The sequence below is a fragment of the Oryzias latipes genome, chromosome 7 (genome assembly GCF_053564925.1).
Source record: "Oryzias latipes strain Hd-rR chromosome 7, Olatipes_Hd-rR_3.1".
Classification (NCBI taxonomy): domain Eukaryota; kingdom Metazoa; phylum Chordata; class Actinopteri; order Beloniformes; family Adrianichthyidae; genus Oryzias; species Oryzias latipes.
The window spans coordinates 27,236,517-27,262,902 of NC_136243.1; the positions used below are offsets into that span (position 1 = coordinate 27,236,517).

The 26,386-nt window shown below is 36.8% G+C and overlaps 1 protein-coding gene and 1 long non-coding RNA gene across 3 annotated transcripts; one reads left to right on the plus strand and one right to left on the minus strand.

Moving 5' to 3' along the window:
• Positions 1-2,680: 2,680 nt before the first annotated feature.
• Positions 2,681-16,046, minus strand: wfdc2 (WAP four-disulfide core domain 2). The gene is given in 16 exon segments (XM_078949981.1): positions 2,681-2,888; positions 2,972-3,103; positions 3,248-3,373; positions 3,499-3,599; positions 5,739-5,871; positions 5,959-6,093; positions 6,251-6,376; positions 6,500-6,593; positions 6,595-6,616; positions 8,014-8,067; positions 8,542-8,740; positions 14,206-14,337; positions 14,415-14,549; positions 14,706-14,849; positions 15,227-15,831; positions 15,908-16,046. Coding segments are annotated over 15 exon segments (1,761 nt in total). The 5' UTR covers positions 15,321-15,831; positions 15,908-16,046; the 3' UTR covers positions 2,681-2,754.
• Positions 16,047-18,504: 2,458 nt separating this feature from the next.
• On the plus strand, positions 18,505-20,874 carry LOC144994116 (uncharacterized). Of its 2 annotated transcripts, XR_013657533.1 has the most exons (5): positions 18,505-18,568; positions 19,088-19,145; positions 19,293-19,354; positions 20,147-20,242; positions 20,736-20,874. It is a non-coding gene; the product is annotated as an uncharacterized LOC144994116 (long non-coding RNA). The 2 variants fall into 2 exon arrangements; XR_013657532.1 differs by lacking the exon at positions 18,505-18,568 and having other exon boundaries at positions 19,027-19,145.
• The last annotated feature ends 5,512 nt before the right edge of the window (positions 20,875-26,386 follow it).

The window sequence follows — 26,386 nt, forward strand, 5'->3', positions numbered from 1 at the left end:
CAGCAGCCCCGCGCCTCCAAAAGGGAACAAACGGATAAGAAGATGAATGAAATAAATAAAAAACAGACTCTTATTGTGATAAAATATTGTCCTGTCAAAATAAAGTTGAAAGTCACAGACATTACCAAAAAAACACTTTTGCTGTAAAATAAAACACATTTATCATTTTGACTGGATAACCAGCTTCACATTGTGTGGGAGTTTTTGTTCTGTGTTTTTCTTATTTTTCTCTTGACAGATAAGATAAAACTGTTTTTTAAGCCACTGTGACCCCCCCTCAGACTGAGATTACCAAAATAAATCTTAAAAAGTCAGACAAAACACTGATATTTAGTCTCCACTCACCAACCACGGAAAACATAAACATTTTGGGGAGCTGTGCAAAGGTTCCTTGAAAACATCCTTCAATTTTCCAAATTTGCTTTGTGTCTTATTGAGACTAGAGTGCTGCTGATGGGCAGGGTGCACTCTATAGATAGTGGTACATCCTGTGCACACACATACATGGGGGCACATGCAAACTCCACACTGAAAGGCCCAGATGGGATTTAAACTTAGGCCTTCTCGCTGTGAGATGAGTGCTAACCACTATGCCTTTGTACAGCCCTGTTTTATAAAATTAGAGCTGAAATAATACAGACACCCTTATTAAATATTTTTTTGGACTGTGGGAGGAAGCGGTAGCTCCTGCAGAAAACCATCACATGCACCGGGAGAACATGAATCAAAGGTTTCTAGCCTGGATTCACACCAGGGCCTTCTTGCTGTGAGATGAGAGTGCTACCCACTACACCTCTGTGCCTGACGATATCTGGAACCGCCTGTTGCAGATATCGTCAAGGTGAAATTATGTGCAACTTTTGATTTGAATCCTACATTGAACAAAATACAAACACTTTCGTTTAAGCTCCTCTATGTTGTGAGAGGAACTCAAAGATGTAAAACATTTTCTACAAAACATACATACCTCTTGCTCTCAAATGTTCAGAAGTCAGTCTAACTTTATGATGGTGAACACTTCTCCTTTGCTGAGATAATCCATCCCACCTCACAGGTGTCGCATATCAAGATGCTGATTAAACAGCAAGATTATTGCACAGGTGTGCCTTAGAACTGGCCATAAAAAAAGACCGCTTTAAAATGTGCTGCTTTGTTTTGTGGGGAGGGAATACCAGACCAGTCAGCATCTGGGGGATATTCCAGAAAGCAGGTTATGCTAGTTATCACGGTAAATTTGAGGCTAAGGAAGCAGATATTCTCAGCTTTCGGTTCCAAAAATGGAGGTTTCAGGGTATGTCAAGTTGCCATAGCAACTCATGCTCTGAACATGGTTGGAGCAGGTTTAGTTGAAGGTTAGTTTGTTTTCAGAGAGGTGATGGAGCATGGCGTGTCCATTTGAAGATGATTTAGTGGATGAAGAAGCTCAGATAATACTTTTTCCACCGTGGGAGGGTGATAAGACCAGGTATGGATGTTGTAGAGATAAACTTTTTTACATTGATCTTACTTAATTATTTGCTTTAGTTAAGATAAATGCTTTTTTTAGTTAGGTCAGCTAAAAAATAACACATAGTTATCAGACAGTTATTTTTCTTTCATTCAAATAATTCAATTAAGTAGGTGTTACTTTGATGCTGCTGTTAGATCGGCAGCACAAGGAATTGTGAGATACCATTCCCTTTGCCTGTCTGGACGGAATTTGGTTTTTGACCAAATGTGTTTAGTTTTTTAGCTGTTTTACTGTGTACTGCTGAGTTATTTTGTCCTGTCTTGTTTAATTATTTTTGCAACGTGAGAGGGAGGGAGAGGACGATGAGTTTATTTAGCCCTACTACCACGTAGTGTAAAGTTGAAGTCAGCGAAATGGTACATGACATTATGTTTCAAGTTGCTTATCTATTTTGTTTCAATCATTTTATTGTTGGAAAATTAGTATATCTGCAGGCTCAAACTTAGACATATGAGAGTTCAAGAAGTAAAATAAATTAAGATGGAAAAACATTTAATTGAATTCGAGTAATATGACATTCAAGTAATATGTCATTTGGTAAGATATATATGTAAATTTGAGTTGTAAGAAAATGTTTTATGATGTACGAGTCTCTATACATCTATATATCTATCTATCTCTCTCTCTATATATATATATCTATGTATATCTCTCTCTATAAATCTATATCTATTTCTCTCTCTCTCTCTCTCTCTCTCTCTCTATATATATATATACATCTCTCTATATATATCTATATATTTATATCTAAATATTTATCTTTATCTGTATATCTATCTCCCTATCTAGGTTTAGAGCAAAGAGATTTCAAAACAACTGAAAACCCGGTAAAACATCCTGAACGTCTGGAAACAAGGTTTTAAATCTTTGTTAGTATCAAATAGTTTGTAGTGAAAAAGCAAACAGAATTACAAACGACGAAAAATTACATATGCTTCAAACATTTTAAACTGCTGCACTACATTTTGAAGCTGTCCCAAATCACAATATTTACTGTTTTAACAGAATACATTAATGGCTCAACTCACTAGCAGTGATCCAGTATTTTAAGGCATCAACTGCCTGTCAGTTGGTTGAGGGTTCAACCATTGATTTTTACAATATGTTGCCTTCAGAAAAAAAGGATAGAAGGATAATGAAATAAATCACACAGAATAATGACCCTTGACATTGAGATTTTTTTTTATTTGTTTCTCTTTGAAACAGACAGCCCATGTGATCTGAATGTGTTGCTGAGTGTGGGATCAGATCGGGTGTCTGCAGGCTTGACCACAGGACGTTGGACAGCACTTCATTTCTCCTGAACACTGGCCGTCCTGGAAGCACCTGGTGCCACACTGATGTGTGAATCTGGGATCAGGACACTGACCTGGCTTTACTGAAACCCCAAAGAATAAAGAGTTGTTGTTGCTACATGCATGAACACAGAAGAATGTGTGGCTTTATCTACATAGCTGATACCTATTATTGGAATTTTGCACACATGTCCGCACCCATTGGAGCAGCATACTTCACCGTTTGAACAGTCAGAATCAGAACTGCACAATTCCACACATATCCCATATTCATTTATCAAAGGACACTTTTTTTCAACTGAAAAAGGAGAAGCACAAATTAAAAAGACAAAAAATGTAATGATAGCTTAAGCTAAAGCAGGAAAAACTCAGAAAATATGACTGTTAAAATAAATAAAAAGTATTAGTGTTTAAATATGTTTTCTAAATCTTTAGTTCTTACCAGGGATTGAAGGAACACATACTGGTCTGTTATTGAACACACAGCATTTGTAGCCATCAAGACACCCAATGTCCCACATACAGGTCCTGTCAGGTAAAGGGCCATCAAAGTTTGACGGACAGTGACCTAGTTTTTAAGAAATAAGGTCAATAAATATCAATCAACAACATTCAAATCAAGAAAATTTATCTGAATTTGAGGCATTTTGTACTGATTTGATCAAACAGAAATACAAACAAACAGAAACTCACCAACATTTGGAGTTAAAGTTAGGTAAGACGGCACAAAGACACCAAAAACCAATGCCAGTGTCCTTATTGCTGACGAGTGATTATCCATTTTTGATGGTTCCCTTCAAGAATGATCTCCTAAATGTGATTCAGTAATACTCTTCTAACTATTTTATGCCACATGAGAGCTCAGCAGGACAAGCAAAGCTGGGTCCCTGTGCCTGTAAAATCACAGGACAGTTACATAACATTACATGACAAACTTCTGCCCAACAATTTTATTTTTAGTTTATTTTTTCTGTGTATTTTTTGTATCAGTCGCCTGATTCCAAATTTTGTCTGGTAGAAATAATAACCTCCTTTGACACTAACAGGGATCAAAAATTGGTCCTAACCTGTGTGAGCATCAGCGACCATGATCAAGAAAGTTTTGGTTCTCTTTTGGTTGCAGCTGACAACCAAAAGACATATTTTATCCTTCAATATTTCAGCAAGGCCAACAAAGACCCCATGATTACTCCTTTTAATGTAACTAAGATCAAGATCAACTTTATCAATCCCCGGAGGAAAATTCAGTAGAATTGGAATTAATTTATTTTAGGCTATCAAAGCAAAACAAAAATTTACTATAGAAGACAAACAAAAGAGATTTACATAGAAGTATAAAACATAAGATGATTAAAAATTTAGAAATACATATCCATACATACACATGTAAATGATGCCATTATAACTAATCAAAATCATAAGTAGACATATTTGCAGGCAGAACAGGACATGATGAATCCAATAAAAGAGAAATTTGTCAAAATCAGTTTAGGTAATTCTTTGAAACATCTATATTTCCGCCTCTATTATGCTTTACTTAACTATTTTATTGTATTTTTTGCGCATTTATCATATTGTACTTTTAATTAAAGACGTTACAACATTTAAGAAATCATTTACACAGGTCAAGTATCAAACTAGAGTGCTTTAAAACTGTCATCAGAAAAAAATTATTACATTATTCCAAAATATGCTGCAACATATCACAGATGCTCATAAGTATGGTACAAAACATGTTAATGCCAAAAATACACAAGATTTTACTTCTATTTTAAATGTTATACACAAAAATTATCACTTCTTATGATAATGTATTATTTTTAAATCCACATTTAGATCATTAGTCAAAGTGACCTTTTCAAGGTTTATTGAAAATTAATGTATGTATGTAAGAGTAATTATTTGATTAAAATAACATACTTTTACAATTTTTGGAAACAGTAAACGTGTTTTTAATAAAAAATTGCATACAATTCAGTTGTGGGAAACCAAATATATAATGTCACCTATTTTCTTTATTTATTGTGGTCTAACCCTAAAGGGGCTATGCTGAACTTCATTTTTGACCTTTTTTACACATGTGCTATAATCACACATATTTAAAGATCTGCACTGTAAAACATTATAACTGATTTTCCTGTCACCTGTCATCTTTGAGTACGTATTTCAAAATTGGTCTTAACTCTTTCTTGGTTTTTTGTGGGTTTAAGGTGATGCTAAATTAAGTGGATTATGTTGTAAATTAATCACATAAAGCATGAAGGGGTTCACAATAAAACATACGCACACTTACACGCACGCACGCATGCACACCCACGCACACCCACACCTACACACCTACACACACACACCCCACACTGTTTAATATACACACTTAGGAATTTAAAAAGTCACCCTTCAAAGCTAAGTACACACTTTTCTATGTGTGTAGCTTTTGACCGGTAGTGCAGGTAAATGTGTTATTTTCTGTTTCTACCTTGTTTCATCTTCATGTATTTTTTCTCCTATAAAGACCTATTTCAAGAGACATAAAAAGCATTTTAACATCTTTTTTTAGGTTTACACATTCTTTTATTTTTATTTTTATTAGTAATGTAAGAATTCAGACAAATTTTGGTCATGAAAGAGAAGGTCCAGAGGTCATTTTGAAAGAGATTAAAAGCTCACTGATCACCTCTTTTCATTTTTTTCTTAATTATTAAAATTCATCACAGATTTTCTCTGAGTTCTCATCTCTTCAAAAACTACAAAATTCAGAAACTGTACAAAATAAAACATGGGAAAAAATTGCCTTAAAAATTTTACCACAATTGTTGCACATTAAAAAGCACAATATAGTTCATATTCCAAAATAATAACAATTATTTTTTATACATTTTTTTGTTTTGAGTCAGGCCGCCCAACCGATGTGACAGAGTTGCTGAGTGCTGGATCAGAAAGGACGTCTGCAGACTTGACCACAGCTCGTCTGACAGCACTTCATTTCTCCTGGACAGTTGCCATCGTGCCTGCACCTTGTGCCACACTGGCGTGTGAATCTTGGATCAGGACAGTCACCTGGCTTCACTAAACATAGAAGAATAAAATAGGAACACATTATGGTACATGGCTTAGCATGAACATATAAAGGAATATGTCATTTGACATAGATACCTGTTATTGGGGTTGTGCACACATGTCCACATCCATTGGAGCAGCATAGTTCACCGTTTGGACAGTAACCATGAAGACCGCACAATTCCACACATATCCCAATCATCCCAGTTGTGTCAGGACACACTTGTTCAACTGAAAAGAAAGAACATAAATTATAAAAACCAACAAAATTGAATGGTAAAACAATGAAATCCCATAAAATTTGACTTTTGCAAGAAAGAAAATACCTTAATTAAAAAAAAAGTCCTTTACTAATATGAAATGTGCTTCAATAAGTTTTATTTCTTACCAACAATTGGTGGGACGCAGGTTGCTTTGTTCCTAAACACACAGCATTTGTAGTCGTTAGGACAGTCTCTGTCCCACTTGCAGCTTCCTTCAGACTCTGGACCAACAAAGTATGATGGACAGTGACCTAGTTTGGGGCCACGCAGAGACAAAAAACAGACAAACTAAACAACACACCAATGACATTCGTCTGGATTTTATATGTTTGCATCAAACTGAAAAAAAAAAAATAGATGAATGACAAACTTACCAGGTTTTGGAGGAAAAGTTAGGCACGGTAGCACAAAGGCAGCAATGACCAGCAGGAGAGTCCTTATTACAGACAAGTGATGTTCCATTTTTGATAGTTACCTTCAAGAACGCTCTCCTGAATGTGATCGCTCAATTCTTCTAGTCCACTTTATATAGCTGTTATACCTGACAAATGATCAAAGGTGGGGCCCGGCACTGTGACTCTTTTACACATAACAGACAAATATTTGCCCCACAGTATCTCTGATTATTTGTTTTTCTCCTTGTGTTTGTGTGTTTTTAAATGGGTCACCTAATTCCAAGCCTGTTTTAACGCCAGGTTTCAGAGCTTTCAAAGATCTGATCACAGAAAAATCAAAGATTTGCAATCTGCGCTGTCAAAAAACGAAAGAATAAAACACAGCATCTCGTTGATAACTCTGCTTCCGTAGTGGTAACCAGCAATAGGAAAGATGATCACTTCTGTTCTCAAGTTCTCACACTGGCTACTAGTTTAATAAATAATTACTGGCTTCACAATTAACCCTAACCCTTTTAAAGGCTCCTAGTATTTACCTAATGGAATGAATAAAGCTTTATTTATACAGTACTTTACAACTCATTCAGGTTAACAAAGTGCTTTACAATACTGTAATGGACAAAAGGAAGTGTAAAGTTAAGCACATTAGGACCAAAAAAAAAACACACATAATTGCAAAAACAATACAATACATATAAGACAGATAAGACTACAATAAAATGATAAAAAGAAAACAAAATGCCACCAACTACTGAGTGTTAAAAGCCATTCTAAAACTGTTAAATTCTTGAGTAGGATACCTGTTAGATGTACTTGTTATTCACAAACAGCAGAAAGCACAATTATTTGGGTGGAATTTACTGACAGAATTCTTTTGGGGGGTCTATAATTAATTATATAAAAAGGTATATAAATATATTTAACTTCAAAAGCATCAGGTTTTTAAATAAGGGATTTTTTAAATATAATAAACAAAGGATTTTGCTGCATATTTTAATTAACTGTCACTTTTGCTCAGGGAACCACATTGACATTACAATGATAATGTCACATTGCCTCACTGAGACATGTAGCAACTGACCTTTATAGATGTTGACTGTTTATTTCAGTATATGAATTTCCTGAGCTCCCTCTCACCCTCATGTAGGAGCTAATACGGGATGCTAACAGGGTGGTTTCTATTTTCTTTTTGGAAATTTGTCAGAGCCGCAATAAATGGAGGTGGTCTCCAACGGTGCTGCTGTGTCCCAACAGCTTTTGGCTCCCTACACACAACGCAGAAGTGATCCGGTTACATCTGCAACTGCTTGAGACAAAGTTTTTAAGTAATTTTACAGATTTTTTTGTTGCACGGTTACATGAAAACCTGGGGAAAATTGAAATATCTAATTTACCTATGAAGCATATTTTTGGTCTGTGGGAGGAAACACCAGGACAAATACAAACCCCACACAGAAAAGATCCGGACAGGATTTGAACCAGGGCCATCTCACAGTGAGGCAAGAGCGCTGACCACTGCACCTCCGTACAGCACCAACACTGGAACTCTAAATACAGAAATAAGCTCACAAAAACATTGGAGCATCTGCTCTCCTTGGAATTTTGTTTGATCTATACACTCTAATCGTCAGTCAAGAATGAAATAGCCATAAGTTTGCTGCTAACCAAATTCTGGACCGTTGTAAATAAGATGTAATAACACTCACAAACAATTGACTCTTTTTACTGTATAAAACATCAAATTTTCCCCATTTCTTTTCTTCTCTAATTTGAGTCTTCAGTTTAATGATCATGGTTTTACTTTGTTGTTATTTTCTTTGACTTCCTGTTTACCTTTACAACTTTGATCTTTCTCTTGTCATTTGGGTAGAATTTTTTCATTCTTTAAAAAAAAATCTGTGAAAAAAAATTGAAATAAATAAAAAAATGTAAGAATGAAATAGCCATAAGTTTTCTGCAAACCAAATTCTGGACCGTTGCAAATAAGAAGTAATAACAAACAAACAATTGACTCTTTTTACTGTATAAAAGTTTTAATCAGTACTGCTACACATAGAATGCCTAATACCGTTTTGCTGTTTTCTGGGTAGTAGGGTACCTTGCAGACCATGCCACAACCCAGAGAATGGCAGCACTTTTTATCCCCTTCACAGTTACCATCCTCGGCGCAGGACGGAGCACCCAGACAGTTTATGCTGGGCATACAGAAACCAGGCTTGACTGTCATACCAGAGAAGAAACAAAGTCTCAGTTAGTCCATCCTGTTGTCCATCCATACTGCTGTGTTCATAACTCACCTGTTAGTGGTGTTGTACAAACATGCCCACATCCATTTGAACAACATTTTTTACCACTGCCACAGTCCTTATCACAAGTACATTTGCTGTGAGATGAGTGCCTACCACTATGCCTTTGTACAGCCCTGTTTTCTAACATTAAAGCTAAAATACTACAGACATCCTCATGAATTGTCTTTTTGGACTGTGGGAGGAAGCTGGAGTTCCTGCAGAAAACCCACACATGCACCGGGAGAACATGAATTGAAGGTTTCTAGCCTGGATTCACACCAGGGCCTTCTACTTGTAAGATGATAGTGCTACCCACTACACCTCTGTGCGGCCTGTTGCAGATTTTGTTAAAGTAAAGTATTCGTGCAACTTTGGCTTTGAATCGTACATTGAACAAAATACAAACACTTTTTTTTTGCTCCTATATTTTATGAGAGGAACTCAAAGATGAAAAACATTTTCTAAAACACAACATAGCTCTTGCTCTCAAATTTTCAGAAATCAGTCTAACTTTATGATGTTGATCACTTCTCCTTTGTTGAGATAATCCATCCCACCTCACAGGTGTTCCATATCAAGATGCTGATTATACAGCAAGATTATTGCACAGGTGTGCCTTATACTGGCCATAATACAAGACCACTCTGAAATGTGCTGCTTTGTTTTGTGGGGAGGGAATACCAGAGCAGTCAGTCAGTATCTGGTGTGTCTATTATTGACTAACTGGACAGTGTTGCCTTGAGGCAACAAATGACAATAAACTGTTTTAATGTAAGTAAGTAAATTTATTTGTATAGCACCTTTCACAAACAGAAGTCACAAGGTGCATCACAGGTTAAAATATGTATATATTAACATTATATAATACATGTAATACATATATAGACGGCTGGGTAGCTCGGTTGATAAGGTGAGAGGCTGCCGTGCAGGAATCTAGGGTTCGATTCCTGGAGGGGAATGAGCAATGGTGCTGGGGGCACTTACCATATCAATGGCGAGCAATTAACATCACCCAGTGAGGGTCCTTAGGCAAGATCCTTAACCTTACTGCCTCCCGAGTGCGGTTCGGCTGCAGCTCACTGCTCCCCCAGTGGATCGGTCAAATGTGGAGAAGAATTTCCCCATTGTGGGATCAATAAAGTATCAATTATTATATAATGTATTCTTTTAAAAGTAGACTAAAATAGCAAAAGTACTTCTTTAATGTACATTCACATATTTTTAAAATTACAATTACATCAATATAAACATTTAAAAAAGTGATATTTATCTAACTTATTATGATGAAGTTTCTCTTGTAGCACAGCTTGCAGAAAAGGACCCCCTCCACCCATTATTAAAGTCACACCACTTTCAACTCATCATTCTATTGGACAGTAATATGTCTTGTTGCATTTTTTTGAAAAAGTTATTTTTATTTAAATGGCCAATGGTGAGACATGAAAATGTGGTTTGAGGCATTGCTATGCAGTTGAGTAACTGGTTAAATCAAGTTTTTCAACTGTTTGTCAACAGTTTGAAGCAAGCAGATTTTGAGTAATTTAATAATATGGTAAAATATCAAGAATGTTGAGGGTGTCTTTGAATGTTGATCAAGGTTTTAAATCTTTGCAAGTAGCAAATAGTTTTAGCGAAAAAGCAAACAGAATAAAAAACAGCAAAAAAACTATAGACGTATCAAACATTTTAAACTGCTGCACTACATTTTGAAGCTGTCCCAAATCACAATATTTGGTTTTTTTTTTAACAGAACACATTAATTGCTCAACCAACTAGCAGTGATCCAGTAATTTAAGGATTCAACTGCCTGTCAGGTGGTTGAGGGTTCAACCATTTATTTTTACAATACGATACCTTTAGAAAAAAAAAGTCCCTTTTAGAAGGATAATGAAATAAATCACACAGGATAATGACCCTTGAAATTGAGATTTTTTTTTATTTGTTTCTCTTTGAAACAGACAGCCCATGTGATCTGAATGTGTTGCTGAGTGTGGGATCAGATCGGGTGTCTGCAGGCTTGACCACAGGACGTTGGACAGCACTTCATTTCTCCTGAACACTGACCATCCTGGAAGCACCTTGTGCCACACTGATGTGTGAATCCGGGATCAGGACACTGACCTGGCTTTACTGAAACCCCAAAGAATAAAGAGTTGTTGTTGCTACATGCATGAACACAGAAGAATTTGTCGCTTTATCTACATAGCTGATACCTATTATTGGAGGTGTGCAATCATGTCCGCACCCATTGGAGCAGCATAGTTGACCGTTTGAGCAGTCAGAATCAGAAAAGCAGTTTTCCACACATAACCCTATGGTCCCACTTCGGTCAGGACACTTTTTTTCAACTGAAAAAGGAGAAACACAAATTAAAAAGAAAAAAAACCCCGTCATGATAGCTTAAACAGCAGGAAACACTCAGAAAATATGACTTTTAAAATAAAAATAAGAAAGAGTTCGTTTTTAAACATGCTTTTTAATACTTTAGTTCTTACCAGGGATTGAAGGGACACATACTGCTATGTTATTGAACACACAGCATTTGTAGCCAACAGGACAATCAATATCCCAATGACAGGTAATCGGGATTTCAGGAAAAGGGCCATCAAAGTTTGACGGACAGTGACCTAGAATTAATTTATAAGGCCAATAAAGGTCAATCAGCTTTATTCAAATCAAGGAAATTAATATGAGTTTGAGGTATTTTGTATTGATTAGAACAGGTAAAAGTAAAAACGAACAGAAACTCACCAACATTTGGAGGAAAAGTTAGGCACGGTGGCACAAAGACAGCAATGACCAGCAGGAATGTCCTCATTACAGAGAAGTGATGTTCCATTTTTGATAGTTACTTTCAAGAACGTTCTCCTGAATGTGATCGCTCAATTCTTTTAGTCCACTTTATATAGCTGTTATACCTGACAAATGATCAAAGGTGTGGCCCTGCACTGTGACTCTTTTACGCATAAAAGACAAATATTTGCCCAACAGTATCTCTGACTATTTGTTTTCTTCTTGTGTCTGTGTGTTTTTAAATCGATCCCCTAATTATAAACCTGTTTTAACACCAAGTTTCAGAACTTTCAAAGATCAGATCACAGAAAAAAGCATATATTTGCAGTATGCTCTGTCAAAAAAACAAAATAATAAAACACAGCACCACTTCTAAAAAGCTGCTTCTGCAGTGGTGTAGGAGAGCTGATAACTTCTAGTCTCAAGTTTTCATGCTGGCTACCAGTTAAATAAATAAGTGATTTAAAAGGCTCCTTGTTTAATATTTACCTAATGGAGTGAATAAAGCTTTATTTGTAAAGCGCTTTACAACTCATTCAGGCTAACAAAGTGCTTTAAAATAATAGACAAAAACGAAGTTTAAAGTTAAGCACTATAGGACAAAAGAAAGAAAAACACGCACATAATTACAAAAAATAATAACATACATAAACGACAGAGAAGAATACAATACAATGAGAAAAAGAAAATAAAATGCCACTAAGTACAGAGTTTTTAAAAAGTTACCGTTTTAGAATGGTGGTGGTGGGGGGTTGTTAATTAATTATATAAATAGGTATTTAAATATATGTAAATTCTAGAGCATCAGCTTTTTAAATAAGGGAATTTTTAAAGTCAAATAGGATTTTGCTGCATATTTTATTTACTGTCACTTTTTGCTCAGGGAGCCATATTGACATTACACTAATAATGTCTCATTACCTCACCGAGACATGTAGCAACTGATCAGTATGATTTTGTAAGACCTTCAGAAACTAATAATCACATGTTTTTTTTCTTGTTTGGGATCTTCCACTGACCCATTATGTCACAGTGACTGTTAAAATGACACCTTATCAGACCTCAACCGTGACTTCTGCAGTGTCCAACCTTTCATCTACAATATTTTGAAAAAATTGTTGTTTATTTATCCCTTTCAGGGTCATGGGGCTGCTTGAATCAAGTCAGCTACTGTTGGGCAAAGGCAGGGTACACTATAAAATGAACTATGGCTGTTTTTACTTTTACTAAAGGGCATTTTGCTATTTTTATTTAACTCTTTTGATATTACACTTATATTTACAATGCTTCCATAAATGTTACTTAATACATTTAATATTTTGCATTACTGATCAATTTGGGCAAGGGATTACTCAACACTCCTAAATAGAATACTAGAATGTTCTTATTCATGGGATTTTGTAGTTCATACTATATAAGTATGCTTTACAACAATATACTGTTATTATTTGAAATCTGCTATGAAAATACAGAGACCTTTATAGATGTTGACTGTTTATTTCAGTATATGAATTTCCTGAGCTCCCTCTCACCCTCATGTAGGAGCTAATACGGGATCCTAACAGGGTGGTTTCTATTTTCTTTTTGGAAATTTGTCAGAGCCGCAATAAATGGAGGTGGTCTCCAACGGTGCTGCTGTGTCCCAACAGCTTTTGGCTCCCTACACACAACGCAGAAGTGATCCGGTTACATCTGCAACCGCTTGAGACAAGGTTTGTAAGTAATTTTACAGATCCGGCCAGGATTTGAAACACAAACAGGGCCATCTCACAGTGAGGCAAGAGCGCTGACCACTGCACCTCCGTACAGCACCAACACTGGAACTCTAAATACAGAAATAAGCTCACAAACACATTTGAGCGTCTGCTCTCCTTAGAATATTGTTTGATCTATACACTCTAATCCCCAGTCAATGTCTAACTTTATCCCTAACAATTTACACACTTACACACCTAAACACAACTGAGAAAGTTTAACTTGTTTTCAAGGCCAATTGAGCATCACCTGTTGTTTCAGGTTGAATATTTATGCCAGCAAAGGTCTCAACAGTTATTTACTCATCTTTTTCTCCTCTTTTAAGACCTGTGTCCAGGGGCCAAATTGTAAACGTATCCTAAAACTCTTCTTTTTGTTAAATTAAACAATTTGAAGATATTTTAATTTAATATGTATTTGAAATCTGTTTCAGTTAAATTTATGGTTAAGAAAAAATACCTAAAAGATATTTTAAAATGGGGAATCAAAGTTTTCTTGATCACATTTTCCCCATTTCTTTTCTTCTCTAATTTGAGTCTTCAGTTTAATGATCATGGTTTTACTTTGTTGTTATTTTCTTTGACTTCCTGTTTACCTTTACAACTTTGATCTTTCTCTTGTCATTTGGGTAGATTTTTTTCATTCTTTAAAAAAAATCTGTGAAAAAAAATTGAAATAAATAAAAAAATGTAAGAATGAAATAGCCATAAGTTTTCTGCAAACCAAATTCTGGACCGTTGTAAATAAGATGTAATAACAAACAAACAATTGACTCTTTTTACTGTATAAAAGTTTTAATCAGTTCTGCTACACAAAGAATGCCCAATATCGTTTTGCTGTTTTCTGGTTAGTAGGGTTCCTTGCAGACCATGCCACAACCCAGAGAATGGCAGCACTTTTTATCCCCTTCACAGTTACCATCCTCGGCACAGGACGGAGCACCCAGACAGTTTATGCTGGGCATACAGAAACCAGGCTTGACTGTCATACCAGAGAAGAAACAAAGTCTCAGTTAGTCCATCCTGTTGTCCATCCATACTGCTGTGTTCATAACTCACCTGTTATTGGTGTTGTACAAACATGCCCACATCCATTTGAACAACATTTTTTACCACTGCCACAGTCGTTGTCACAAGTGCACTCTTCAACACACGCGCCTACGGACCCATGAGTGTTAGGGCACTCGAGCCTTACTGGGTAGAAAAAGAAATTTCATGAGCAGTTGATAAAAATCATTTGTTAAACCAAGTTCCAATATAAATGTTTTATTTTATTTATTTAAAAGCTGGTTCAGTTTAATTTCCAATTTATTTGCTTTGAGAATATGAATCAGAAGATCAAAGACTTACCGATAGCCGGAGGCACACACACCATTCCACAGCTATATTCACAGCATTTGTGGTCATCAACGCAGTCATCGTCACAGTTGCAGTGGAAACGGGATGGGAAACCATAGAGATGTTTAGGGCATCTCCCTGGTTTTGCATCTATTGCTGAGGGAAAGAAGCAGACAAAATATCAGCCAAAGTCTGGCTTGCCTTTGGGTAAATCGGTTGACCCTTGATTGGAAAGTTGCAGGTTCAGTTCCATTGCGGTTGCAGGTTCCTGCTCTGCTCATGTATCAAACTGTACTTGGGCATGACAGTGAACCCCACATTACTCCTGGTAGTCTGGCAAGCACAACACATGACAGCTCTGTCTTCATCAGTGTATAAGTGTGTGCATGGATTAATGGCACTCGTGACTGTAAGTTGAGTCTCAATTAGTAAGTATAAGTATACACCAATTACCCAAAGATATCAAAAAGCAAGAATCTTAAAAAATGTAAAAACAATTAATTAATACAGTAGAAAAAAAAGGCAGAACCTACCTGGTTTGGGATAAAAAAGTGCAGAAGAGTGCACAAAAACACAAAGGGAAAAGAACAGAGCACCAATTAAAGGCCAATGTGTTGCCATTTTCATTAAATGCTGGCAAGAATGAGCATCTCAGCTCCTGTTTAAGCAAATGTCCTTGCAAACAGTTTTAAGTGCAGTAGGTGGGACTCCGGGTCCTTGTGCCTGTTGTGTTACATAAAAACCCCTTGAGATGTGATGACCAACTTCTGTAAAAGGAAAACAGTGATGAGAGAAGTTGTGAAATAACTATTCAGTGCAGACTTATGTGCACTTGCCCCCATATTTATTATTCATTTTGCTAGTTGCACTTTGCTAGTTGCACTTTGTGTTCATTTAAAAAGTCAGCAGCCTGAAGTTTATAAAATGGGGTCTACTAAATGAAAAGTAATTTACAATTCAAAAAGTACTTGATTTATTCTATGTTATGGCGGGTGGGTGGAAGGTGGGATCCAAATGCGGACACGGCTTTCCGGGTAACAAATTTTATTTTGAACAGAGTGAGGATGGCGGGCTGGCAGTTTTGCAGGCAGGCAGACAGCAAGGCAGGCAGGAGGGCTGACGGGCGGGCAGGCAGGATCTTGGGAGGGAGAAACAGGAGGATTAGGACATATAAAAATTACTTAAGCTCTGATCATACTTGCGCATATTGTTACCAGAGGTGAACAATAGTCTGGCGTCGGCTGGAGTGCAGAGTGGCTGATGAGGAGCAGATGAAGAGCAGGTGTGTGACCTGGACGAGGTGCATGTGTGCTCAGGCACTGGAGGAGAGCATGCCCACAGGATCACAACATTCTAGATGAAAAAAATCTGTTGTTGCACTTGTCTCAGTCAAACAAGACAAGCAAATAGCCATCAAGTTAGTTTTTTTGCGCTACTGCACTGAGGGCAGATTCGGTGAGATGATCAGTGCAGCAGTGGATGTGAAAGTGAAAAGCCAGCTAAAAATATAACTTGTGCATTTAATGCTACACCAGTCTTTGCATAATTTACTCCAGGTTATAAACTGATCCACAATTAATGGAATCTGCGTCTATTTGTGCATGTTCATACAGAAATTATCATCAGCTCCTGCCTCATTGATCCCATAGTCTCCAATCTTTTAATTAGACATAAAAAATCATTGGACAAAATTAATAAAAGTTACTAAAAGAATTACGCAAGTAAAATGTACACACTGACTTGACCTTTTCTCAGAAACTGTTTTAAAAAAAACACAAGAAGACTGTCCTTGAAGGTGTAAAAAACACCACCTGTTTGCAGTTTTGAGAAAGAGCGTAGAGTCAGATAAAGAACAGAAGTTTTCAGAAGGTGTAAACATGGTGTCTGGTTGGGAGGAAACACTGCAGCTGGGTTGGGTCAAATTTATGTGACAGACTCTAAATTCAGGTCAGATCATGATACTCAAACCCTCCTTTTTATGTCACAATTAATTCTTAAAAGGTTAATTATGAACATCTACAAACTCATATAAATCGATTTGATAATTTACAGAAATACTAGGTTTTTTAGAGCAGATCACGAAACAGAAAAACACATGAAACGAAAACCTTTTTACTTATTGTACTTCCAGGTTCTCTTTTGGAATTATTTAAGATTTTAGAATTGAACTAATATTAATTGACATGACTTTTTTGAGTCAACTGTCTTCATTGGATAGTTGTTTTTTCCTGTTTATTGTTATTTATTTTTTGTAAAACAGTTAGATTCCTATCTAAAAAGGCTACCACAAGAGATAGCTTTTTTCATTCATTCAACTTCTAAACCCGTTTAGTCCCTTTCGGGGTCACAGGGCTGCCGGAGCCTACCCAGATCACTTGTGGGCGAAGGCAGGGGACATCCTGGACAGCTCGCCAGTCTGTCGCAGGGCCAGAAATCACACACCCATGCATGCATATCTATAAAGAATTCAGGGAGAATTTAAAGTAACCAATTAACCTAGGAACCTATGTTTTTGGACGGTGGGAGGAAGCCGGAGTCCCTGGAGGAAACCCACGTGATGCACGGGGAGAACATGCAAACTCCACACTGAAAGGTCCCCCATTGGTGTTCTGTTTCAGGTCCCCCAGCCGGGACCAACCACTGCACCACTATGCAGTCATAGGATGGCCAGATGAAGCAGAGACCTCAGAAGATCCCCAGGACATGTACAAAATTGACTGTGTATTTGCTTACAGGAACACCTAGAGGGCATGGGTGATACATGGAACTGAAGGAAGACATGTCCGTCTGAGATGTAGATCTTTGCAAACACAATGACACCATGTCAGCTGTAAACCCCTGACCACACTTGACCCTTGTTTTCTTTATTAGCCTTTTAAGTAAAGGAAGAAATACCTTTTAGAGTATTTTAGGAAATACCTAATTCTCTTAAATCTGTGTGATACAACTTTAGTTTTGCGTTAAAACTCTTGAGCTTGAGACTTCTAACTCTGTCTGTTGTTGCCATCTACTGTAATAGTGAAAAACTGCAGCTATAACAGTTTTTTATGAGGGGCCGTATAAGACATTATTTATTCTGAACCATTCACATTCATACATTCTTGCTCTCACAGTCATATATACTCTCTTTCGCATACATATATTCTCACTTGCACATCCATATATTCTCTCTCTCGCATGCATATATATTACTTTACACATACATACATTCTCACTCTCATTGTCACTCTTAAAAAAGAATGTATGTATGTGAAAGACAAGTATATATGTACGTGTGAGGAAGAGTTTATATGTGTGTGTGAGAGAGGAGTATGCATGAAACGGAAGTGACTTTGCATGAAAAGGAAGGCACTTTGAATGAAAAGGAAGGCACTTTGAATGAAACGGAAGGCAGATGATTTCTCGTACTCTGATTGGACGAGAGGCCGCCACCTCCCATTTTGAACACACTCTAAACCCTATCACTTGTACTGACTCATAACTATTAAGGTTACACAACTTAAATGTCATTTTGTAGTTGATTCAACTATAAAGTATTAAGCTCTATCAAGATTTTTTAAATTTAACTTAACAGTGCTAAATATTTTAAAGCTTATTTGTATCTAGCACTCAAAAATTTTAAGATCCCTGAAGTAGCGTCATAACGTCATCACGTACTGGTGGGAGGGTCTTTCGTTTTCTCAACGTTAGCTCAGGTGGCCATGTTGGATTTGCCGAATGCGAGTATGCGACGTTTGAAATTGAAAGTCGAGCATTTTATTTTTCTGCAAAGCGTTGCAATTTCGTCCCGCTTCAAGACGCCCCAACCTCGGGTTTTTTTTCCATCCGCCTCATTGCTGATGGTGCCGTCTTGTCTTCAGCCCTGATTTAATTTGGTAAGTATCGTTCATGGTTTATTTTGAATGAATGCTTTAAAAATGCTCTTATACTACCGTAAATGTGGTTTACTGTTGTTTAAACATATGTGTGTTATGATTGTTTTAGAGATTAATGTGGAAATGTATACATGATTAGTTTGTCATAGCAGACGTATGGCGAGCCAAACCCAAAATGCACATCTGCCCGTAAGTTACGACAGTGATGAGTTGTTGTTTTTTTCAGAGGTAGAAATGATCTGTTATGCTGCAATCACACTAAACATGATCCGCGTGTGAAATTCGCGTTGGAGGCCTCTGTCTGTGGCTAAAGTTTGCTGCTGGACATTTGTCCAAGAATGTCACTCAAAGCCTCTAACGGTTGTGTGGGAGGAGCTACCGCCAACAGTTTTAAGCCTGGTTGCTACATGGAAGCATTGGGTTTTGAATGCAGCTTTAAGCTTTCATAAATCAATGATCTCCATTATAAAAAAGGTTTTTGTAAATATAAATTAATCAACGTGCTCGTGTTGTGTTCAGGTACCGAACTACAGAGTGTTCAGTGTTTCACCTCCAGGTAGACGCCAAGGCCAGCCAGGTAACTTGTCTCCTGATCAGTTATTTGTCTAGAGCTATTTAGAAAAAACAAAAAATGCAATAGGTTGTGTAGTGCAGTAAATGTTTTTTGATCAGAATATAATTGAAACATTTTTAACATTGAAAAATCTCTTTTGGACTTTTTCAGATACTGAACTTCAGAAAGTTCACCAGAAAGTCACCATTTCACCAGAAAAGAGGTGTCAGTGGGTGAGTTTTATACTTATTTAATACATTCATCCTGAACTATTACCATTATTAGATTTATACGGCAGCATGGAAACATTTACGCACATTTTAACTAGCCAAAGGTCTAAATAGAGCTGAAATTATTTACAATTTAAATAAACATATTTAGATTGCAGGCTGAAGGTGGCACAATGGAATGGAGGTGCAAGTTGTGTTCTGTTACTTTGGCACTATGCAGTACTACATAGCCAATATTCCAAAGTGTTTCCACTGCCATGTATGTGGAGACACTTTGGAATATTGTCATGTCTTTATGACAGTATATTACAATAATAAAATGATGTTGCATTAGCACCATTCCATCATTTGAAACCATGAAAACTCATCTGTTAAGATCCGAAATGGATTTATGTAGAGTAGATGCAGTCAGAGGAAATTGTGCAGTTTTTACATGTTTGTGTAACTTAAAGCTGCCCTTTTCTGAGACTAAGTCCACCAAAACAGACAGGAACTGGCCAGCTTGGTTAGGATTTATGACCTCCAGGTGAATTTCTAATGTGCATAATTCAAAAACAGATAACAAATCATTTGTAAACAGCTGTAAGAAGCCAAGGTGTAACTTGCCTTAAAAATGACTTTGGGTCTTTGACCTGCAGTGGATCATGCCATAAACACTGTATTGTCCTCTTACTAGAAATAGACATCTAGAAAAGGTATCATTTTATTATTTCTTAAAGTTCCTTAAATAAATATTGGAAGTGTTTGCTCTGCATTTGCTTCAAAGGTAATGGATATTTCTTTTTATTCTTTTAGGACCAGCGTGACGTGAACATGAGACGGGCACTTGTCCTCCTTGCACTTCCTGTTTATCTGCATGAAGATGCCTCCAACTTCTTCAAGACCTGTACTGTAAGTGTACACGACTCCCTGTCAATGGTTTTCACTAATCCTTTAATATTGATTGAGATTTTATTGAGTGACATAATAAATAGGGCAATTGTTTGTAGTTTGTAAACTGAGTGATATTTTTAAATGGTTTTAAAAATGAGACGGAAGATGAAAGGCGAACATCAGGGACTCCTGATTGGAAGGAGTGGGAACCTTTTCGTTTACCTTTTCTGCTCCTGATCCATCATTATTTGAATAAAGAAAAATGAAGCTTTAGTCTTAAATTATTTTATAAATGTCCTCCTTCAGAAAAATGCTAAAGAACTTTTTAAAAACACAATTTTAATTGGAGTTGGTCCTTAAAACATTATAGCCAGTTGATTAAAAGCTAACAGAATGTTAGCATGAAAAGATTCCCATTGACAGATGGCAGTAATGTCAGTTTTGGACATTAGTGTGATGAATATCTTTGAGGGTCTGAACTCATCTGTGTTTTTTGTTTTGTATTTTCCAGAACACCAGACCTCACAGACACTGCTGTGGGTATATTCTCAGTTGTCGTGGTGATGCTCCTGATGCTGCCGTCAGTGGTCCCACACATCTGGCTGACTGATCTCTTCTAACTCTTCGGGGACATCTATGCTCTGGACCTACAGCACCCCAAAAAACTTGAACTTGCCTTCATATTTATTCAGAATGCTGTCTTGAGCCTTGAGGACAGCAAACCACTGAAAGGACATTTATTGACGCTGAAGAATGTTTCGTGAGTGAGTCTTCCAGAATGGACTATTTGTTGGTTTAAGTGTTATGTAACTAATGTGTTTTGTTGTGATCATTTGCTTTTTCTGCCGTACAATACAAAACCAACACTTTTTGTCAATATGTTGTGTGGCACTCTTATAATGCAGTTTTATTGCACTTATTGTTTCTTCATCCTCTTGATATTTGTGCTTTTTTTTTTTTAAAGAGCAATTAAAAAAAGTGTATTAAGCAATCACTATTGTGTGGCCTTCACGTTTGTTGGTTTTTATCAATGTTAGCCTTTAAAATGTAGTGGGGCAGTATCAATATCTCTGTTTAGAATACATTTTAAGATGAAGAATTTTAAATATTTTCAATGCTACACATTTAATGAGTTAAAGAATTTATAAAGCATTTGAGTGAATTTTACATATTTTATGAGTTGAGTAATATAAAAATATAGTTAGTTAAAGCGTTTTTTAGTTGGAAAATATTAAAAACTTTAAGTAAATAATCTCTCTTTTATAAGTTGAGGAATCTTAATATTTTTTATATGAAATAATACAAATTTAAGCCAACTGACAATATGAATTTTAATAAATGTTAACTTAAAAGTTTTAATAATATAACTTAACTGTTGCGTTATCTTTTACACAATAATTTTTAAGTTCAGTCAACTCGCTAGGGATTACAGTGCAGACGCTAACATGAACCAGCAAGAAATCCCAAATTAACAGACTTGTGGTGTGGAAAGGTATGTTTTTCAGCTAGCAGTAATAATCAAAGTATCCGTTCTCTGTTTCAAAATGAGATTGCCACAAAACCGTATGATATCTCATACTGGAACAGCTTTGGATGTAGAATTCAGTGGGAAAAGGTTTGGACCCTGCCACAAAAGTATTTCATCACCAATAAAATCAGAGAAATTTCTTTCAAAATTATTCACAAATTTTATCCAGTGAAACACTTCTTTACTAAGTTTAAAAAAGATCTGGACATAAACTGTTCATTCTGTCATTCCTCACCAGAAACTGTGCCTCATCTTATTTGGTTTTGCTATTTCACTCAACTATTTTGGAAAGATGTGATACATTTTATAAGAACTCATCTATGTGAAGATTATAGATTATTTTACGAGCATATTATTTTTGGATATTTTACACAAGGAAGACTTAATGCAGAAAAAATATATGTAGTTAATTTACTTATAATTATGGCTAAATACTTTATACACAAATGTAAATATGCCAACAAAAAAAACGTGTTTTATGTTTTTCAGAAAGAAATGGTTTTGTATGTGAACAGTATTAAATCTTCCACTAACAAAAAAGCTGTCAGAACAGTTGAAACATGGTCTCTCCTGAAACTTTAACAGATTCCTTTGCCTTATTATTTTTGTTTTCTTTTTGCATAACCTGTTTTACATGGTTATCATTATGTTTTTTTTGTTCATTCTCATGGCGAACGTGAAGATTGTATTTTGCACACAGTGGAGTTTTGTGTTTGGTATTTTGTATGTGCAAGATATTGTTAATAAAGTTTATTTAAAAAAAAAAACGAACCGGCAAGAAGTAGCCACGGGGGTCCTGCAGCCATCGGAACCTTAACAAATATTTCATCTCCACCTCACCGTTGCCTTTTTTAAGAAATGACAGCTGGTTTTCCCACATTTATATGTAGTTATGGATCGAAAACAAGAGGAATTTGTTTTAATGTAAATGCGTGTTCCAGCGTCTACAGGAAGTGTCGCCCATAATTCACGCAAAGGCTCATGGGGGCTAGGAATAAGGTGGATACGGATTTTCTGTTTCGGTGGCACTTCTATTACCATTATTGGTATTTGAGACATTCCTTTGTGTCTCTAGAGATGCAGACAGATTTGTGACCACTTGAGGTGAAGATAAAATGTTTCTTAAGGTTCCGATGGCCTTCTTATTGGTTCATGTTAGCGTCTGTTCAAAATGGGAGGTGGCGGCCTCTCGTCCAATCAGAGCACGAGAAATCATCTGCCTTCCGTTTCATTCAAAGTGCCTTCCTTTTCATTCAAAGTGCCTTCCTTTTCATGCAAAGTCACTTCCGTTTCATGCATACTCCTCTCTCACACACACATAAACTCTTCCTCACACATACATATATACTTGTCTTTCACATACATACATTCTTTTTTAAGAGTGACAATGAGAGTGAGAATGTATGTATGTGTAAAGTAATATATATGCATGCGAGAGAGAGAATATATGGATGTGCAAGTGATAATATATGTATGCGAAAGATAGTATATATGACTGTGAGAGCAAGAATGTATGAATGTGAATGGTTCAGAATAAATAATGTCTTATACGGCCCCTCATAGTTTTTTTCTGTTTCACACAGATCATTTTTAATCCTTACATGCAGCTCTAAAGGAAAAGTTTGGATAATGTTTTTCAAGGCCTTTTACTTTTAAATGATTTTTTACAATCATTGGTATCACTTTTGTCACCCAATAGGCGATAATAAAAGCAGACATTCGATTATTTTACCTGCGGGTGTGTATTAATACAATAACAGGAGTAGCAGGATTCTGGACTTTGAAGACGGATCTAGAAGAAGTTTTGCTGGTCATCTGAGTAGTTTCTTAGGTTCTAACTGCTGATGCGGAACTTCAGGTCATTTATGAACTGACTGCTTCAAAGGTGACAAAAAGGATAATAACTAGAAGTAATGTATCCAGATACAAATGTCAACAATAGTCAACAGAATAGTCACTTAGGACAGTGTTTTTCAACCTTTTTTGAGCCACGGCACACTTCAACCTCGACAAAAATCCCGCGGCACACCGGCATTCAAAAAAAAAAAAAAAAAAAAAAAGAAAAAAGGAGAAACTCGGTCTGTATTGATCCACAGTCCCTTCATGATCTCACATGCATTTTTGTGATAATTGTGGCAGAAAAAAATGTGGCAGCTGTTTTTTAAAGATGTAATAAAAGTTAAGTTAAAAGATTTAAAAACTGTTTGATTTGTGGTCGTTGTGGTTTCACGACGTTAAGAGGAGATAGTCGTGCACCCAGACGCTCACACTGTCACTTTAATAACCAAATGCATCATGGGAGATGTAGTTCAATAATCCGCCGAACGCAGACAGACTAGCGTCTCTGAGCTTCATTGTTTTGTTCACTTTTTCCACGGTCCGACACCGGATTCTGTGGAAAGCTACACCGCTAAAGACGAGCTTTAGCTGGTATTTTTCTTAGAACTGAGAGACTTTTTCAGCAGAATTCAGAACAAGGAAGTGAAGACTTTAACCACTTCTGATTGGTCAGACTGATGACATGTGATTAAGATCCCAAGAATGATTGGTGGAGACAGTTAAAGGGGCGGAACATTTCCTAACATAGCTAAAGCTGCGGCTAAATCGCGGTATCGTCATCCTTATCAAAATGTATTTAATAGAATCAAATAAAAACAAAGAAAAAAGTATTTTATGATCTTTCATATTCCCAATTTCTTGGTGTTTTATCAGGGCCTGTTGGGATGAACAAAGAACTGAAATCCTGGAGATGGGAAATGTTTTTAGATCAGTTAATGAAGGCAATTTCCCAAGGCACACTTGACCATCTCCCACGGCACACTAGTGTGCCGCGGCACACTGGTTGAAAAACACTGACTTAGGAGATGGAGGCACTTTTTTAAAATGTTTTTTTGTTGTTTTTTTGTGGCAGGTGTGAATATGGGAACCTTTAGACGTCAAATCAGGGTTGTACATGGAAGTCCGGAAATGTCTGAGACCTTCACAGCCCTTAGAAGAGGTTTGTCCATTTTGACATAGATTGTTTCCTTGATTCCTTTTTTAAAGCATATCTGTCCAGAGTGTGCCTTTTATTGTTCTGAAAGAAGTGCCTTCTGTCTTTTAGGTGCAGGTGAACTGGAGTTCTGAACTAAAGTTGTGGCTCTTCTAGGCTGTGCCATCCTTTTGTTCAGATCAGAGAACTCCTGACTGCACTGCAGAACATAACCCAGGTTGCTCTGCTTCTTCATCTGTGTTTTGTCCTTGGGGTGACTGAGTTATGTTTGTGCGATGCTGGGTTTAGAAATGTAACAGGGATGGTGTGTGTGAAAGATCCTTCTAAAATAAATATTTTCCAAAAGTTTTATTCTATGTCTCCCGCAGAAGTTTCTATAAATGCTTGGCACTTTGTAGGTCTTTTGCTTGCACCATTTTATCCCAAACCAGCAAGTTTTCCATCCAGTTCTTTTACCCTCAGGTGGTTCTGGAAGAGCTTGAATTTAGGTTTTTATTCATTATCTTGTAGGATGAACCCCTGACTAACCAGGCGCATAACAGATGGAATTGCATGACTCTGCAGAACACTGAGGTAGATGTATTGTATTTTATTTTTTTATCTATTAAAGGAAATAAAAGTACATACAAGTTAATCAATTCAACATTCACAAAACCCTCAAAATTGACAATAAATCACATCACACTTTACACCATCAGCACAAAATGATTTATTCACAGGCCACCATCCTCAACAGTAAAAAGAGCCTGGATCCTGGATGTGTGTCAAAGAAAATGTCAGGTCAAACCTGTGCAAGGTCTCAAGATGCAACTTTAGGATGATTTCCCGCAGTTAGGTTCCATCCGTCAGTTGTTCTGTTCTACTTGATGTGTTTGTACAGACTGCCCTTGCTCTGTACAAGTCACTGACCATGGTTCGAGAAAAAAGCCTCATTGCCATGATGCTTCCTCCTATGTGTTTGACAGTTGATACTATAGAGCACGGTGGCCCAACCTGGTCCACCACATCTACCACCTTGCCTGTTTTCTAGCCCTCCCTGCTCTTCTTGCTGCTGATTACCTGGATCAGGTGTGTTCAGTCAATCAAAATCAGGAGACACCAGAGTCATCTAATCAGCAGAAAGCAGTGCAGAGATAATTGTGAAGCGGACACTGTTGAAGATCTTGGGGACCAGAATTTGGCAGCCCTGCGGAGGAGCAATCCTTTCACCTTTTTGACAGAATGCAAAGATTCAATGTGAAGAAACAAACATTTAACTTTCCAGGCATCAATAATCCAGTATGCCAGTGCAAAGATAAGTCTCTTTTGTCTATTTCTGGTGCTTTCATAATGGTTTTCTTACTGCAACTTATCCTGTCACATTGAAGGCAACTTTCTTTGTATTTATCTTTTTTTCTTACCATCTTTTAACATGTATGCTCCAACTTATACTTAAATTCAAACTGATCTAATGCATTCAAGTTACATTGCCCTCCCCCAAAAGAAAGTGTCTATTTGCACTTAATTTTGAAAATGCGTGCGGCCAGCCCTGACCTTTATTCTTTGGCTGCACGGACCTAGAGGATAGGTTGCGGTTAGGATTACGGTTGCGGTTAGGGTTAAACTCCCAAATAGTTCCGGAGTGCGGCTGTTTCTGCAGCTC